This window comes from Akebia trifoliata, chromosome 3 (genome assembly GCF_017979445.1).
Source record: "Akebia trifoliata isolate Shusen 1 chromosome 3, ASM1797944v1, whole genome shotgun sequence".
Classification (NCBI taxonomy): Eukaryota; Viridiplantae; Streptophyta; class Magnoliopsida; order Ranunculales; family Lardizabalaceae; genus Akebia; species Akebia trifoliata.
In genome coordinates this window covers 5,168,113-5,183,957 of record NC_141377.1, presented here as the reverse complement: position 1 = coordinate 5,183,957, position 15,845 = coordinate 5,168,113, and the positions used below count along the sequence as shown (strand labels likewise).

At 39.1% G+C, this 15,845-nt stretch overlaps 2 protein-coding genes and 1 pseudogene across 3 annotated transcripts in view; 2 read left to right on the top strand and 1 right to left on the bottom strand.

Annotated features, from left to right (window-relative positions):
• LOC147405692 (uncharacterized) overlaps positions 1-10,010 on the top strand; it is a 32,289-nt gene extending 22,279 nt beyond the window's left edge. Inside the window, exon 14 of the mRNA XM_086433498.1 lies at positions 63-10,010. Within this exon, the coding sequence (XP_086289624.1) occupies positions 63-149 (87 nt within the window). The 3' untranslated portion in view covers positions 150-10,010. The remainder of the gene's footprint in view (positions 1-62) is intronic.
• Positions 714-10,010, top strand: LOC147405691 (uncharacterized). The gene is made up of 2 exons (XM_086433497.1): positions 714-1,028; positions 1,086-10,010. The coding sequence occupies exons 1-2, from the start codon at positions 714-716 to the stop codon at positions 1,641-1,643; spliced, it is 873 nt and encodes a 290-aa protein (XP_086289623.1). The 3' UTR covers positions 1,644-10,010.
• Positions 7,094-14,520, bottom strand: LOC147405690 (pentatricopeptide repeat-containing protein At1g74750 pseudogene; annotated as a pseudogene). The gene is made up of 2 exons (XR_015176024.1): positions 14,369-14,520; positions 7,094-10,049 (listed from the first exon to the last, which is right to left on the bottom strand). The product of XR_015176024.1 is annotated as a pentatricopeptide repeat-containing protein At1g74750 pseudogene (transcript).
• Positions 14,521-15,845: the final 1,325 nt, after the last annotated feature.

Below are 15,845 nucleotides of genomic sequence, written 5' to 3'. Positions count from 1 at the left end.
TAGTTTAGTTCTGTTAGTTATGTCCTTTATCTGGTTTTTCTTATCCAATTTGATTCATCCAGGTAACTGGCAGTTGGAACGATGTTCTCACCACATGTAAAAGTGGGCATTTACAACCTCAGATTCTTTTCTTTGAAGCTGTAGATTAACTTTTAAATGAATTTCTCTCATAATCTGCTCCTTAATGGGGTGGGTGCAACAAGTCTCCAATGATGGTTTGGCATTTATTCTATCCATGATGATGCATCCTCTGAAAAGTTTTGTTGTTTATGTAAGTGACTCTTGTGGGAGCAATAATTTCGCTTGGAAGACGACGATGTACTATATAAGAGGTTTTTAGGTTCAAAACGACGAAAGAACTCAAAAGTTTAGAGATTGGTATTGAAGGGAAGAGCAGTAACCGCAAGCTTTACTCCGCATAAATGCACAAACAGAGCTTATCTTGCTGACTTCTCAACATATTTGGCAAATTGACGATAGCATACAACATAGTCTCATACAAAGAAGACCAGTTTTACTCTATCTTAGTGGTCGCATAGATTGTTACAGAGTTTTTATACATAGAAAACATTACACCCCACCCCCACCCGGGTCTCGTCATATATGTATCAATATAATGTCAATGGTGAAAATTTTGCTGTCTAGTGTTCTTTTTTGAGTTGCTGAATTACTACTTTCAATGCTTACTGCACGAATAATCCTCGAATTTCAGGATGATATTTGGTAAAAGCAGCTCTTTTTTAACCTTAGTGCAAGCAAATGCAAAGCATATTCTATCATCTTTTAATATGGGGTTTGATGTCGAAGGCACTCCAACTCCGGTGGGAAGAGTTTATGGGGCCGCTGATAAGGAGAACAAAGTGATCGGGCGGAACTTGTTTGATTTAGGGAAAATGGGTACGGAGGAACAACCGGAGAGAAACATAGAACCAGTTTTAGGTGTCGCTGGGTCAGAACCTAGCAGTGACACCTCCCGTCAGAGGGTGGTTGGTGCTTTGCGAGCAGCACCTACAGGATTTGTAGCACAGGTTGTTACGGACGTCAACGAGCAGCCTGAGGCTGGACAGTCTAAAACCAGGCCGCAGTCTGTCAATGGGGTTTCAATTAGTATTAGCAAGGAGGATTCAACAGCATGTGTGAAGTCTAGTGGAGATATGAATAAAGAGGTGGCGAGTGAGACGATCGACAAAGATTCAGGTTGTAATGAGTTGGGAAAAGCCCCTTCGACCTCTAGATTCTCATCCATTACAATGGAAGCTTTTGAAGAGGTAGGAGATCGAGGCGATCAGGAAGTGAAGACAACAGAAGCGGGAAGGGAGGCGATAAGCAAAGAGGGGCAGTACAATCACTATCTTGTTTCGTTGAAGAGAATATGGGACAGACTTCGCATTGATCTATGGCGACACCCAGTTAAATCTTTAGTAGCTGAAAACCCAAACACCAAGATAGGAATGTACAGCAACATGGGAGCTTTGATGGAAAAGGACGTTACTAGCCCACCCTCTTTGTCCCAGATTTTTCTGTATCCTGGTGAGAAATCCCATCTTAATGCTCACTACTTTTCTGCGTTAGTCCCTTCGATTTGTTCTTTGGATATCTCGTCTTGTGATCCTCGTAGTGTGTTTTCTGTGAATAGGTCTTGATACCCTACAGTCCCCTTTGATTCCCCTCCTTCCTTTGAACTTGTCCGAGAGGAGGATAGAAGTAGGGAGAACAGGGAAGACGTCAATCAATTAGCTCTAATATCTTTATTATCCACCCAAAAACCAGTGGAAGAGGAAGTTGCTATCCGAACAGAGGTGTGTAACGATGAAAATTGGGCCGACAAAGACATGGGTGTACTGCCAAAGGAAACCCACGAGGAATGGATAATTAGGATGGAATTGGAAATGGTGGAGTGGCAAGTTAATAAAGCTTTGAATTTGGCAGAAGAGTTTGGCTTAGTTTCAGAGATAAGGGATGGTGATTCCTCCCTGATTTTGAGGGTGGTTATTGAGGATATGAGAGATAGAACTATCCTGGAATAGGAAGTAAAGCGTATCAATGAAGCGCATGGAATTAAGGAGAAAAGTGAGCACTTAGACTATGAGAATATTCAGGAAATTTGGAGTAATAGGGATGGCAAGAATAATGAATTGGTGGTGGATGTTCCCTTAGAGATGACAAGGAACTTAATCAAACTAAGAATGGATAAGGAATTGGTCAAGCTGGAGAAGAGGTAGGGTGGATTTGGTAGGTTTGGGCACTCGTTAGGTCTCTAATGTCAATCAGAGTTATATCTTGGAATGTTAGAGGGTTGGATGATAGGAGGAAAAGGACACTGGTGAAAGCTTTTATCAAAAGTAAAAATTCACTCATTGTTACGTTTTAAGAATCGAAATTAGCTCAGTGTGATGATAAGATCATTAAGGATATTTGGGGGAAAAACATTAATTGGATAACTCTCCCGACTATAGGGTCGGCCGATGGGATTCTTATGATGTGACAGACAACCTAATAGGGGCCTTCTCGATTTCTATCTTATGCATAAAAAAAGATGGATTTTTAATGGGTGTTTTCTGGGATTTATGGGCCAACCATCAATAGGGAGAGATTGCAATTTTGGGAGGAGCTAGAAGATGTAGTGGGTTACTGAGAGAAGCCTTGGTCCTGAGTGGGGATTTTAATGTTATTAGATTTAGCCATGAGAAGAATAGGGACTCTAATTTATCTAAGAGCATGAGAAATTTCAATGACTTTATAGGCAGACACTGCCTAATGGATTTCCCTCTCTTGGGTAGACGATTCATGTGGTCCAACAACCAAAGTAATTCAAGGATGTCCAAATTAGACAGGTTTCTGATTGATAATGCGTGGGAAGAACAGTTTCAAAATGTGATTCAATCGGCCAGCCCTAGTCCGATTTCTGATCATACCCCTATCTTTTTGGAAGCAAGACACCCTAAACAATACCTACTTCCGTTCAGATTTTAAAACATGTGACTAATCCAACCCAATTTCTTAGATCTCGTCAGGAAATGGTGGATTGAATGCCCCTCTATAGGAAATCCAGGATGTGTATTTAAGAAGAAACTTAAATTTTGAAAGAAAAGTTGAAGGTGTGGAATAAAGAGATTTTGGGGAGAATCGACATGAAAAAAAAAAAAAAAAGATCTTTTAGACATTGAAACTTTAGACAAAATGGAGGAAGAAAGAAATTTGACTATGGAAAAAAGAGGTAAAAGAATGGAGTTGAAATCGAAATTCTAAAGAGTTGCGCTCATGGAGAAGATAAGTTGGAGACAAAAATCGAGAGTCAAATGGTTGAAAAAAGGGGATAATAACACAAAATTCTTTCACAAAGTGAAAATTTTCCATAGAAGAAGTAATCAGCTGAACAAACTTTACATCAAGGATATCATGGTTGTAGGAGAGGAGGAAGTTAAGAAAAGGGTGGTGAAATTTTACAAGGATCTGTACAAGGAAAATGAACCCTTAAGACTGCGATCAGATAACCTAGATTTCAAATCATTGACCCAAGAGGAGAGGGTATGGTTGGAAAGACAAATAGAGGAGGAAGAGGAGGTTAAATCAGTTATTTTTTCAATGAGCAGAAATAAAGCGTCAGGGCCAAATGGTTTTACTTTGGAATTCTTCAAACATTGTTGGGAGATTGTGTCGCAAGATTTCATGAAAATTATCAAGGAGTTACAAGATAAGAAGTGTTTGGATTATAGCCTTAATAGCACATTTGTGGCCTTGATCCCTAAGAAAATTGAGACGGATAAGTTAGGAGATTTCAAACCCATTAGTCTGGTGAGCTCGGTGTACAAAATTATATCCAAAGTGCTAGCTTCGCTGCTGAAAACAGTTCTCCCTAGTATTATTAATGACGAGCAAAGTGACTTCATTAAGGGAAGACAAATTCTTGAGGGTGTTTTGATGGCAAATGATTGTCTTGATTCTAGATTAAGAACAATGATGGGATGATAGGGAAAATAGACTTACAAAAGGCTTGCGATCATGTGAGTTGAGATTTCTTAAAATATATGATGGAGAACATGGATTTTGATACAATATCGATTAGTTGGATTATGAAATGTGTTACAACGGTGTCTTACTCGATTCTTATCAACGGGAGTCTGACGGACTTTTTTAGGGGCTCGAGAGGGTTGAGGCAAGGGGATCTTTTATCCCCCTTCTTGTTCCTTATCATAGTTGAAGCCCTGGGTAGATTGTTTAGAATAACTGTCGAGTTAGATATGCTCTCGGGGTTTAGGGTGAACGAAGGACCTTTGATCTCTCACCTTCAATTTGCGGACAACACACTAGTTTTTTTGGAGCATTTGAGGGACCAGATGAGAGTTCTTCGTGTTTTATTTATGTTGTTTTGAGATTATGCCAGGATTACATATTAATTTACAAAAAAGTAAGTTTTTCAGGGTAAGAAAGGTGGATGATATTCAATTAATGGCTACAACTCTGGGGTGCGGGTATGATACCTTACCCCACGTCATATTTGAGTTTACCATTGGGAGTACCCTACAATAGTATCAAAATTTGAGATGATGTGATTAAAAGATTGGAGAAAATGTTAAGCACATGGAAGGCCAAGTATCTCTCTAAGGGAGGGAAAGTAACTTTAATTAAAAGTACATTGACGAGTATCCTAGTTTATTTTCTCTCTTTATTCAGACTCCTAAGGTCTGTAGAAATTAGATTGAAAAGGCTCAAGAGGAACTTTTTGTGGAACGATAAAAGAGGTAGGAGGAAGTATCACCTGGTCAGATGAAAGGTGCTTGCATGCCCAAAAAGAATGGGGGGTTGGGGATTAGGGGGCTAAGATTAACCAACAAAGTGCTTTTAGGAAAATAGCATTGGCATTTCGGGGAGGAGAGTGGGAGACTATGGAGGAAGGTCATTATGATTAAGTACAAGGAAATGAGGATAGGTTGGTATAGTGGCGAGGCTAAAGACTCATATGGGTGTAGTATTTGAAAAGGGATTCTTAAAATGTGCGAGGAATTCGATAGAGGAATTAGGTTCAAAGCGAAGATGGGGGGACAGAATCAGATTCTGGGAGAATTGTTGGTGAGGTACATCGTCTCTGGCAACTCAATTTCCTTCATTGTATGCATGTTCTATTAAAAAGAACTACTCTATCCAGTAGTGTTTGATACGCAATGATTCCAATTCCACGAGGGATTTGGGATTCAGGAGAAATTTCAATGGTTGGGAGCTAAACAAGATGATATCTTTCATTGATCTCCTGCATTTGGTTCATCTCAACGAGAACGAACAAGATAGGTGGGAATGGAAGAGTACAAAGGATTCGAGATTCTCTGTCAGGTCTTTCTATGAGAGCCTCAATCTACGTGCTGAGCAATCCTTCTTGGGATCCATCATTTGGTCTAAGCCTATTCCCTCTAAAATCTCTTTTTTTTATTTGGTTGGCCTCCCTTAATAAGATACTCACGATGGATAATTTGATTGTTAGGGGTTGGATCACTCCCAATTGTTGTCCCCTTTGCTTGAGGGATGAGGAATCTGTGTATCATATTTTAATTCATTACTCTTTTTCTTATAATATTTGATCATATTTCCTTCGTTTGTTCCGCATTAATGGGATCCTTCCTCGTAAGTTTTCCTCGCTGATAGTTAAGTGGGCCAGTAATATTTTCCATTCCAAAAAAGACTCATGTGGGCTTTGCTTCCCTTGACTATTGCTTGGAGGGTTTGGAACGAGAGAAATAACATGGTGTTCAATAGTAGAGTAAAAACTCTAATGCAGGTTTCTTGGAGATCTTGGGCTCTTTGTATCTTTGATCAAAACAATACAAAGAGTTTGCAGGGTTTTCCTTCGATGATTTTGTTTTTAGATGAAACTCTATTTATAATTTTGACTTATTGCTCTTTGTGAGGCTTTCTCGTCCTCCTTCTATTTTGTGATTCCCTTTATCAATATATTGCACTTTTCAAAAACAAAAAAAAAATAAAGGTTCACAACACAATCCATCAAGGAAATATGTTGGTTGCTATTTAGGTTATTTTTGGATCAATATAGTAGCTTTCTAATAATGGTAGGTGTTTCTTCTCATGTTTCTGTATCATTTTTGGATCAATATAGTAGCTTTCTAATAATGGTAGGTGTTTCTTCTCATGTTTCTGTATCAGGTGATATACGAAAAAATTTGTGAAACTGAAAACTGGTAGGTTATTTGGGAGGGATGTTTTGTTTGCAAGATTGATGTATAAAATGTTGAAGGATAAGTGTGTGCTCTTTGGGGTCCATATCATATGAACATATTGTTGTTGGGGAAGATTGGCAATAAAAAGGGTTTTTTGAAGAAAATGTGATTTCTAGGTGCGTGATTGGCAGGAATCATTTTCCTGGTCTAGAATAAGGAAAAGTTGGGGTGCCAATATTAGTTTTCTTTTTATTTTGTTAGATTTCTATATTTTGGGTTTAGGATTTTATGAATCTAATCATAGTTGTAAACAACAATTGAAATTGTTTGAACGATTGTTAATTTGTTATAATGTTTTGTAATGTTGAGATTAGAATTTGAGCCAAACCTTTGAAACGTTTGAAGAGTCTGTTTTAATCGGGTGTGATAAGTAAAAGATGGGGTGTAAATAACAGCTTTCTATTTGAGTTATCCCTACATTTTCAAACTGATGACATACCCTTTGACCAGTCTTCTATGGAACACTAACTGAAAATGACTGGAATACCCTCATCTTCCACCTTGGGTCTTGGAAATAGGGTCGCAGCTTGTTCTCATGATTTGATTAATTACTCCCATGTTTTTAACTATTGTCTTCAAAATCAATGAGAAGAAAATCAAAACTCTCACTTGGAACATGGAATCTCTATCAATTTAAGATACTCATGCAAGGCAATCTCTACTCAAATCCCACAAAGCCAAGTCCCAACATATGCCCTTCCACTTGGGCAACTTATGTCATATCCTCTTACAAGACAATCTGTTGTAACCCCATAGATAACCAACCATTTGAACAAAGCGGAGTTCTAGAGTAAGCATTTTCCTTCTATCAATCTCTGTCATGGAACCAAAAGCTTAACACACCTATCTTTATGAGAAACCAAAAGGATACAACAACATTGTTTAATTTAATAAAGCAACAGTTTCAAATAAATTACTAAAATTTTAAATATACAAACATACTTTAGGCTAAAACCCATTCCCCTTAACCCGACAAAACTTGCACTTTTATGCTACAATGCATAAACAGATCGCCAACACACCAATACAGCTACAGTAAGTGCATTCGCTCCACAAAAGAGTGATGCAACCAACTGTTGAGAGACTTTCCACAACCTACAAAACACCCTGAATTACCATTATCGGTATAGAATGGGAACCCAAAGATATTCAACAACTCCTGTACAGATTGTCTAACAAGAGAAGTTCCCATTACTTTGCTGCGTCGGCCCCACCCCGTCACAATATCAATACGACTCGGCCCAATACCTGACACAAGCATCTCTCTACGGAACCAAGCAAGCGTCCTTGACAATGCTGTCACGGCCGTTCCATCTGACATGACATGTAGGTTGATAAGCCAATAACTAGAGCTCTTCTCCCTTACGGCGTCCGGGTAAACGTTCCTTTGTGCAGCAACCTCCCACACTGAACCTGCCTCCTCCTTTAGACCTGATTTATGGAGAAAATCTATAACAGAGTCGACAAGTCCTCTCTTGCTCTCTCTATCCTCACTGTGCATCAAGTCCAAGAAGTTGCTTGCGTGGTCCCGCACGTTCTGTCCATCTGGTCCAGCCGCGGGCAACGTCACTAGGAATGCATGCGCGGGGTGATCTGTGATTGACATGAGCTGACAGCAAAACCCAAGTCGAGATGAGACCTTGTGTCGGTACAACAGCTGAGTAGCAATGTGTATGTATGCAGAGAAGGGCGAAGACCCAACCTAAGCATGCTCTGCAGCACATCGTAGGCATCAGAGAATCGGTGCACCCGAAGAAATGCACTAAGCAGAGAATTGCATGTCGGGACATTAGGGCGCAATCCCGCTTCAAGCATTGCTTGATACCAACCTCGAGCCTTGTCAAAATTACCGGACTTTCCCCACAAATCTACCAAGAGACCGTACACATGCTCATCCGGAACCCAATTCTTTTGTTTCATCTCTGCAAACCCTGCTTCCGCTTCATCGAGATAGCCACAATGACCAAGGACTTCCATTACGATGCTATATGTCACCTTATCGGGTTGGAATCCAGCGGTCTGCATGTCTCGGTAAAGTTTTAATGCAGCGGGGTAGTTTCTGGCCTTGGCTTGTAACGCAATCATGATGTTGTACGTGACAAGGTTCGGAACGCAACCCTGAGAAATCATCTCGCAGAACAACTTGTAAGAGGAAGTCAGATGGCCAGCTTTTCCCAGACAGTTAATTATTACACTGTATGTGAAAGTATCGGGTGACAATCCTGCTTCTTGCATCCTTTGATATATGTCCATTGCAACATCGAGAAAACCCGCTTTCGCGTGGATGTCAATAAGAGTGCAATAGGTGACTCGATCGGGTTCACACCCGGCTTCTTGCATCCTATAAAAAACTTTGATTGCATCATCCAAGTAATTTGCACGGCCATAGCAATGGATTAGCCGATTATATGTCACCACATTCGGCAGACACCCATCACTAACCATCTCATCAAGCAACCTGTTTATGGCACCAAACTGCTTTGCACGTCCAAGGATGCCAACCATAGTGGTGTAACTATGCCCATCATGTTTAAATCCAGCTCGCCGTTTCAGCCAATAGAAAAAGCCAAGAGCGACCGTATGATCTTGAAGTTGTTTGAGAATTTGATTTGCTTGATAAGCATCTAATGGACAGTTAAGATTCTTCAGAGTTTGTTCTGCCATGGGACCCCACTTTAGCTGACGCAAAACATGATGAACACGCTCCAGCTTAGCAAACGGGGCAGTTTCTGTTGGCATTCTCATAGATCTTATGGGCTTCTGAAAATTCTCCACGGATCTAATGCCTCCCATAACTTTTGTTTCTGAAGTCTGCCCATTAGACTTCGACTTTGCATGGAAGCGGTTTGAATTAATTTTTGACCTCTGCTTGATGGGCAGCTCCCGACCCTGTGTATCCGAATGTGCTGAATTTGTTGTCGCCTTAGCTGAAGTATGGTCCAAACTTTTCACCGGCCCATACTTTTCCGCTTTACCCTTCGTATCATGGTACTGAGTTTTGGGTTTCGACCCTCCCCCGATCTCAACAGATGGTTTTCCATGAACTTGGGAAAACTTCTCTACTTTATGGGGCTTTGCGTGTGGCGATTTTACGACGGAGACTGTTCTTGATGAATCGACCATGCAATTTTGGGGTGTGAAAGATGCCCCAATGCCATCTGATGTAGGAAACTTGAAATTCAATAAGTCGGATAGAAAGCCAGCCGTGGCAATACTAACTTTGACAAAGTTGCCAACTAAAGTAGATGAATGCACTGAGTACTCCTGAGAAGTACGGACATCACCACTTACAATACTCACACATGCACCAACCGAATCTCCAGAATGTTGAGCTACTACAATTGTAGAAGACTTGGATGCTAAGGCAGAAGCTTTGTGTGGATTGGGAACTTCGTTACTTTCTTGCTTGTTTCTTGAAAGACGTGTTTCTTCTTCAGAGCAAGTACATGAAGAACTTTCATCATATGTGCTACATCTTGAGCCGCTTATAAAGAAAGACCTTGTGGACTTGGAAAGGGTACTGATTTGCTTTGTCCTTAACATTTTTTCTTCAACAACTAATAATGTTCTGCATTACCTTCGAAAAAAGGGACCCAAGTGTCACAAGTAGTTCTAATAGTTATAATGATATAAGAACATGGCCGGTCTTCACACAGGTGATGGATTCACTCATCTTCTCATAAGCTTATACTTGTATATGATACCAAAACTGGATTGTTCAAGCTATCATCCTCTTTCTTAATGAACAAAATCTGAAATGCTTTGAATGCTCATTGTTTCATTTGGTTGGCACACGAACTATCCCATGGGCAGCTCAAATGCCTAAACCCAAAAAAAAGCCAATAGAAAGTAAGTCCAACCAAAACAAGGGTAAATAACCAACTAAGATGAGGAGTTGACGAAATTAAATCTATGATGAACAAGCACCCCGTGGAATTTTTTACAAACTCTATTTTAAAAGCGAAGGATTTAAATCTCATGTGGGTTCAGAAGATAGATTATTTTTTAGAGAGAAGCCAAGTCAAAATCCTTGCAAGACTTGCGACAGTATACAGAAATTCATGAAGTAAATATACATGCATCATAGAAGTAATAAGCACTTAAAATGTTGTATGTATCCAACCCCTCTGCGATGCTCAATAGACCATAAACGAAGGAATTGCTAATGATCAATTCTATCAAGTAATAGAGTATTGATGAATAATCACTAGAAAGATACCCACTTACAAAATTTGTTGCATCAATCCATTTTTTGACAATTGTCTGTCATCTCTAATAGTGAAACCATATACATATTCCCTAAGAGCAATGTCAAAATTTTATATTTTGTAAAATTCTATAACCTCCAAGTACTTGTTCTTGATAGAGCACCTCGACTCACTTAATGGGAAGTGTTGTTAAATCACCAGGAAAGATGCCGAGTGGTCATCCTACTAGAAACATCTCCGTGTGCAAACTAATCACTAATCACTAATCACTAAACACATGTCCCGTATAGCCATTGCAGGTCAAAATGACATACCAGTGCAACAAATGTGATGCATAAAATCACTAGGTTTCTCAATCCTCTTAGACAAAATTAGCCTAGTTCCGCAGTTTAACTTTTGAATTAAGAATGTTGCTTTCTAGAATTAAAAAATAGAACACTAGATTTAATATTTCATGCCATGTCAAAGACTTATTTATTTAGTTGGTTAGCAGTTTGGTTTTTTCCTATAACCAGAGTCTTTGTACATGAATTTAAGCGGAGAATTGAATGAAGTTGAACTGAGAGCGTGTATTATACTTGCTTCTTATTTGTATAAATCCTAAAGGGTGCTGCACCAAATTGAAGCCGGTAAAGCATCAAAATTGCTCAGAGAAAATAAGTCCAAAAAGCCTAATTGATTCCCCAAACACTCAATTAAGATTAAAAAATCACATATAAGTTCTCAACCAGCTCCACACCAATTCATATTAGATTATAGATATTTGGTTCGCTAGATACCCAAACTCAATCTTCAACCCTGCTCCCAAATTAACGAAAGTTCCAATCATTCATCAAACCCATTCTCATTCTTACTAATTCCCATTAATCAATAGGACAAGAACCAATATAATATCTCAAAAATATTTTTTTTGAAAAGTATAATATATTGATCAGAAAGGGAAGACAAGAAACAGAGAGGCCGAGAGAGCCTCAAAGAAAAGTAACAGAAAATAAAAAACACACTAGTCGTTACACAAGGAGTGCCATCTAAATACAAAATCATCAAATGTAGTTCCTGCGAATTCTATGTTCTGCTTTGACCAAAGGTTATAGCAAACCCAAGATCTCCAAGAAACCTGCATGAAAGTTGCTACTCTTGTTATTGAACACTCTGTTGTTTCTCTCGTTCCAAATCCCCCAAGTGATAGCCGAGGGAAGCATCGCCCAAAGGATCTTTTTTCTAGTATGGAAAGCGTTACTGGTCCATTCTACTAACAACGAGGAGAACTTACGAGGGGGGGCCCAGTTAAAACGAAAAAGACCGAGAAAAGTCGACCAAATGTTATAAGAAAAAGAACAATGGATTAATAAATAATCAACAGATTCCCCATCACTCATGCAAAGGGGACAACAGTTGGGAATGATCCAACCCCGCACAATCAAATTATCCAACGTGAGAATCCTACTGAGAGAAGCTAACCACACGAAAAAAGATATTTTAGAGGGAACTAACCTGGACCAAAAAATTGATCCCACCAAGGAACTCTCTACATTAGAGGAAAGCCACTTATAGAAAGACCTGACAGAGAATCTCGAATCCTTAGCCATTGACCATTCCCACTTATCCTGTTCGTTGTCGTTGAGATGAACTGTATTCATGAGATCAAGGAAAGATGTCACCTCAGTTAGCTCCCAATCATTAAAATTTCTTCTAAACCCCAGATCCCAAGTAGGACCAGACTCATTGCCAACCAAACACTGCTGGATAGAGCGGTTCTTGTTGATTGAACAAGTGTATAAAGACGGGAATTGGACTGCCAGAGGCAATGTGCCGCACCAACTATCCTCCCAAAATCTAATCCTATCTCCCAAACCCACTTTAAATCTAATCCCTTTCTTAAAATCTTCTGTCCTTTAAGAACCCCTTTCCAGATACTGCACCTATAAGTATCTTTAGCCTCGCCGCTATACCATCCTAACCTCTTTTCCCTATACTTGGCCCTAATAACCTTCCTCCACAAACTACTCCTCTCTTCGCCAAATCTCCAAAGCCATTTTCCTAACAGAGCTCTGTTTGCTAATCTAAGCCCCCTTATGCCCGACCCCCGTTCTTCTTAGGCGTGCAAACCACTTTCCATCTGACCAAATGATACTTTCTCTTGCCCGTCCTATCATTCCACAAAAAATCCTTCATAGCCTTTCCATTCTAATTTCGATAGATCTCGGTATCGTGAACAACGATAGGACATAAACCGGAATACTCGTTAAAGTGCTCTTAATCAGCGTAACCTTCCCTCCTTTCGACAAATAATTGGCCTTCCACCTGCTTAACCTTTTCTCCAGCCTCTCGATCACACAATCCCAAATTTTGATACTATTATATGGTGCTCCCAACGGTAATCCCAAATATGACGTGGGAAGGGTATCGTGCCCGCATCCCAGCGTGGTTGCCATCAAATGAATATGGTCACCTCTCCTACCCCGAAAAGCTTACTCTTCTACAAATTAATATGTAATCCTGAGATAGCTTCAAAGCAGCATAATAACACACGAAGCGCTCTCACCTGATCCCTCGAATGCTCCAAAAACACAAGTGTATCATCCGCAAATTGAAGGTGAGAAATTAATGGTCCGTCTTTCACTCTAAACCCCGAAAGCTTACCTATATCAACCACTCTTATGAACAATCTACCCAAGGCTTCAACAACAATAAGAAACAAGAACGGAGATAATGGGTCCCCTTGCCTCAACCCTCTCGACCCCCTAAAAAAGCCCGCCGAACTCCCATTGACGAGAATCGAGTAAGACACCGTAGTTACACATTTCATTATCCATCTGATCCACCTCTCTCCAAAACCCATCCTTCCCATCATGTATTCTAAAAAGTCCCAACTCATACAATGATTAAGAACAGAACCCATTAAGCACTACCTTGGTTTAATTTTTTTATTTAAGCTAATGCCCATTCTCTCAATCTTCTACTATTGAATTAAATTACACTCTTTTTTTTTCTAATTTGCTGCAAACCCAAACTCAATCTTCAACCCTGACCACAAATAAACAAAAATTGCAATTATTCATCAAACCCATTTTCATTCTTGATAATTCCCATTTATCAATGGGACTAGAACCCAATATAGAATCTCAAAATATTATATTTATCATAAAATAATTAAGAACAACTTACACTACACTAGGTGTAATTTTTTATTTAAGCTAATGCCCATTCTCTATCTTCAACAATTGAATAAATTAGAATTTTTTTTCTAATTTGCTGCATACCCAAACTCAATCTTCAACCCTGGCCCCAAATAAACAAAAATTGCAACTATTCATCAAACCTGTTCTCATTCTTGCTAATTCCCATTAATCAATGGGACTAGAACCCAATAGAGAATCTCAAAATATTATATTTATCATATAATAATAATTAAGAACAGAACCCATCAAGCACTACCCTTACTTTAAGTTTTGATTTAAGCTAATATACCCATTTCTCTATCTTCAATTATTGAATTAAATTAGAATTTTTTTTCTAATTTTCTGCCAACCCCAACGCAATCTTCAACCCTGGCTCCAAATAAACAAAAATTGCAATTATTCATCAAACCCATTCTCCTTACTAATTTCCATTAATCAATGGGACAAGAACCCAATATAATATCCCAAAAATGTTATATTTATCATATAATGATTAAGAACAGAACCCATTAAGCACAACCTTGGTTTAGTTTTTTATTTAAGCTAATTCCCATTTCTCTATCTTCAATTTTTAGAAAAAAATTTCATCACCCTTTTAGCTCTTGCCCAAGTTGTGAATCCTCCAACCCATCCACTTACACACACACACCTACTAATAATAATAAAGTATATAAATAAAACAATCAAGAAAACAGACGAAACCAAACAGGCTAATCAAGCAAGGTAATCAAGAAGAGAGAGAGAGAGAGACCTTGAAGACAAGTAGGCTGAAGGGTTTCTGAAACTTCACTAATAGAAGAGAAGAAAGGAAGAGAGGAAGACAGTACTCCCCCTGCCCTCCAGCCTTAGATTTTCTGTTCTCCTTCCAAACAAGAAGGAGAGCTGCTGTGATAAAAAAAAAATTCCTCTATCTGCCCTACTTTTTTCTTACTTTATATAGCAAAATCCAATGATTGTCTACGTGGCATACACCCAGACTCTTACAGTGTTGGGCCCACAGAAAAACGCGGTTTAGCTGGAAATATGGATCTTTTTCTAGCAATGGTTAGGATCACTCCACGTGTTTTATTCTTGACCACTTCAAGGCTGGCCCACTCAATGGTTTTAAAGAAATAGGTTACACTCCAACTAAATAATAGTCCACACAGTTACCTATGTCACACCTTGCTTGTGCCTCAAGAAACTTTTAGCCTCGCTTTTAGAACTCAGGACGATTCTGAGTCGACTCATATTATGGTGGAAATATCCCCACTTGTTGGCAATATGAACAAATGAAACTTATGATTTTCTTTTTTAAGTTTTTACCCATATTAAGCATGGTTTTTAAACTCATCCGAGGCCAAGATGTATCGTCCGAGTTAACTCAGTATCAGAGCTGAACGAGACCAACTCACAAAATCATTTTTTTGACCGAGTTTTATGACTCATGTGCAATTTTTTGATTTGTCTCACGAGACGTCTCAAACGTATCGTCGTCCGAGACGACTCGGTATCAGAGCTGAACGAGACGAGACGAGATACTGAGTTTAAAAACCATGATATTAGGGCACCACACGATTTTTACTTGATTTCACTTCTTCCTCCATCTTATTTGAATCAAGGTGGTGGAAACTCCGATAACGATCTCATTCTTTCCTCTCCCTCATCCCTCCCTTCATCACTCCTCACCCATCACTCTTAAATTCTCTATCATTTGTTTGTTAAAAATACTAATCTAAGAAAAAAAAAAAAATGGAAGAAAATATAGATGAAGTTGGAAAACTTCAAACCCTTTATTCCAAAAGATAGAGAATCACATCCAAGCACCATCTTGATGTGTAGTGGGTTGAAAATGAGGAATAACACCCCATTTTTTGAGGAATTCCAACGATAGTGATTGTTGTGGTGAGGGGAAGTCAATCTATTTAAATCGAAAAAGAATATGGGATGCTTTTATCTACTAGGGTGCCTTTCGCACATGAATTGCCCAAATGAATAACTAGGGTGCCTTTAACATCACCTTTTTTTACTGTGAGTCAAACAAGGTTGAGAGAAAAGAAAAAAAAATTGCAGATTTCATATAGATCGATATTGATTGTAGGGATTAGTATAATTTTCTTGATTGCATCACACCTCCCATGCGTACACATGTAATGGCCCGACATCAACTCTCGAGACTATCCTATGATTGCAAGTGATTTCTTAGAATGGTCCGTGTGGTAGTTCATCGATCTTCATGATCTGTCACG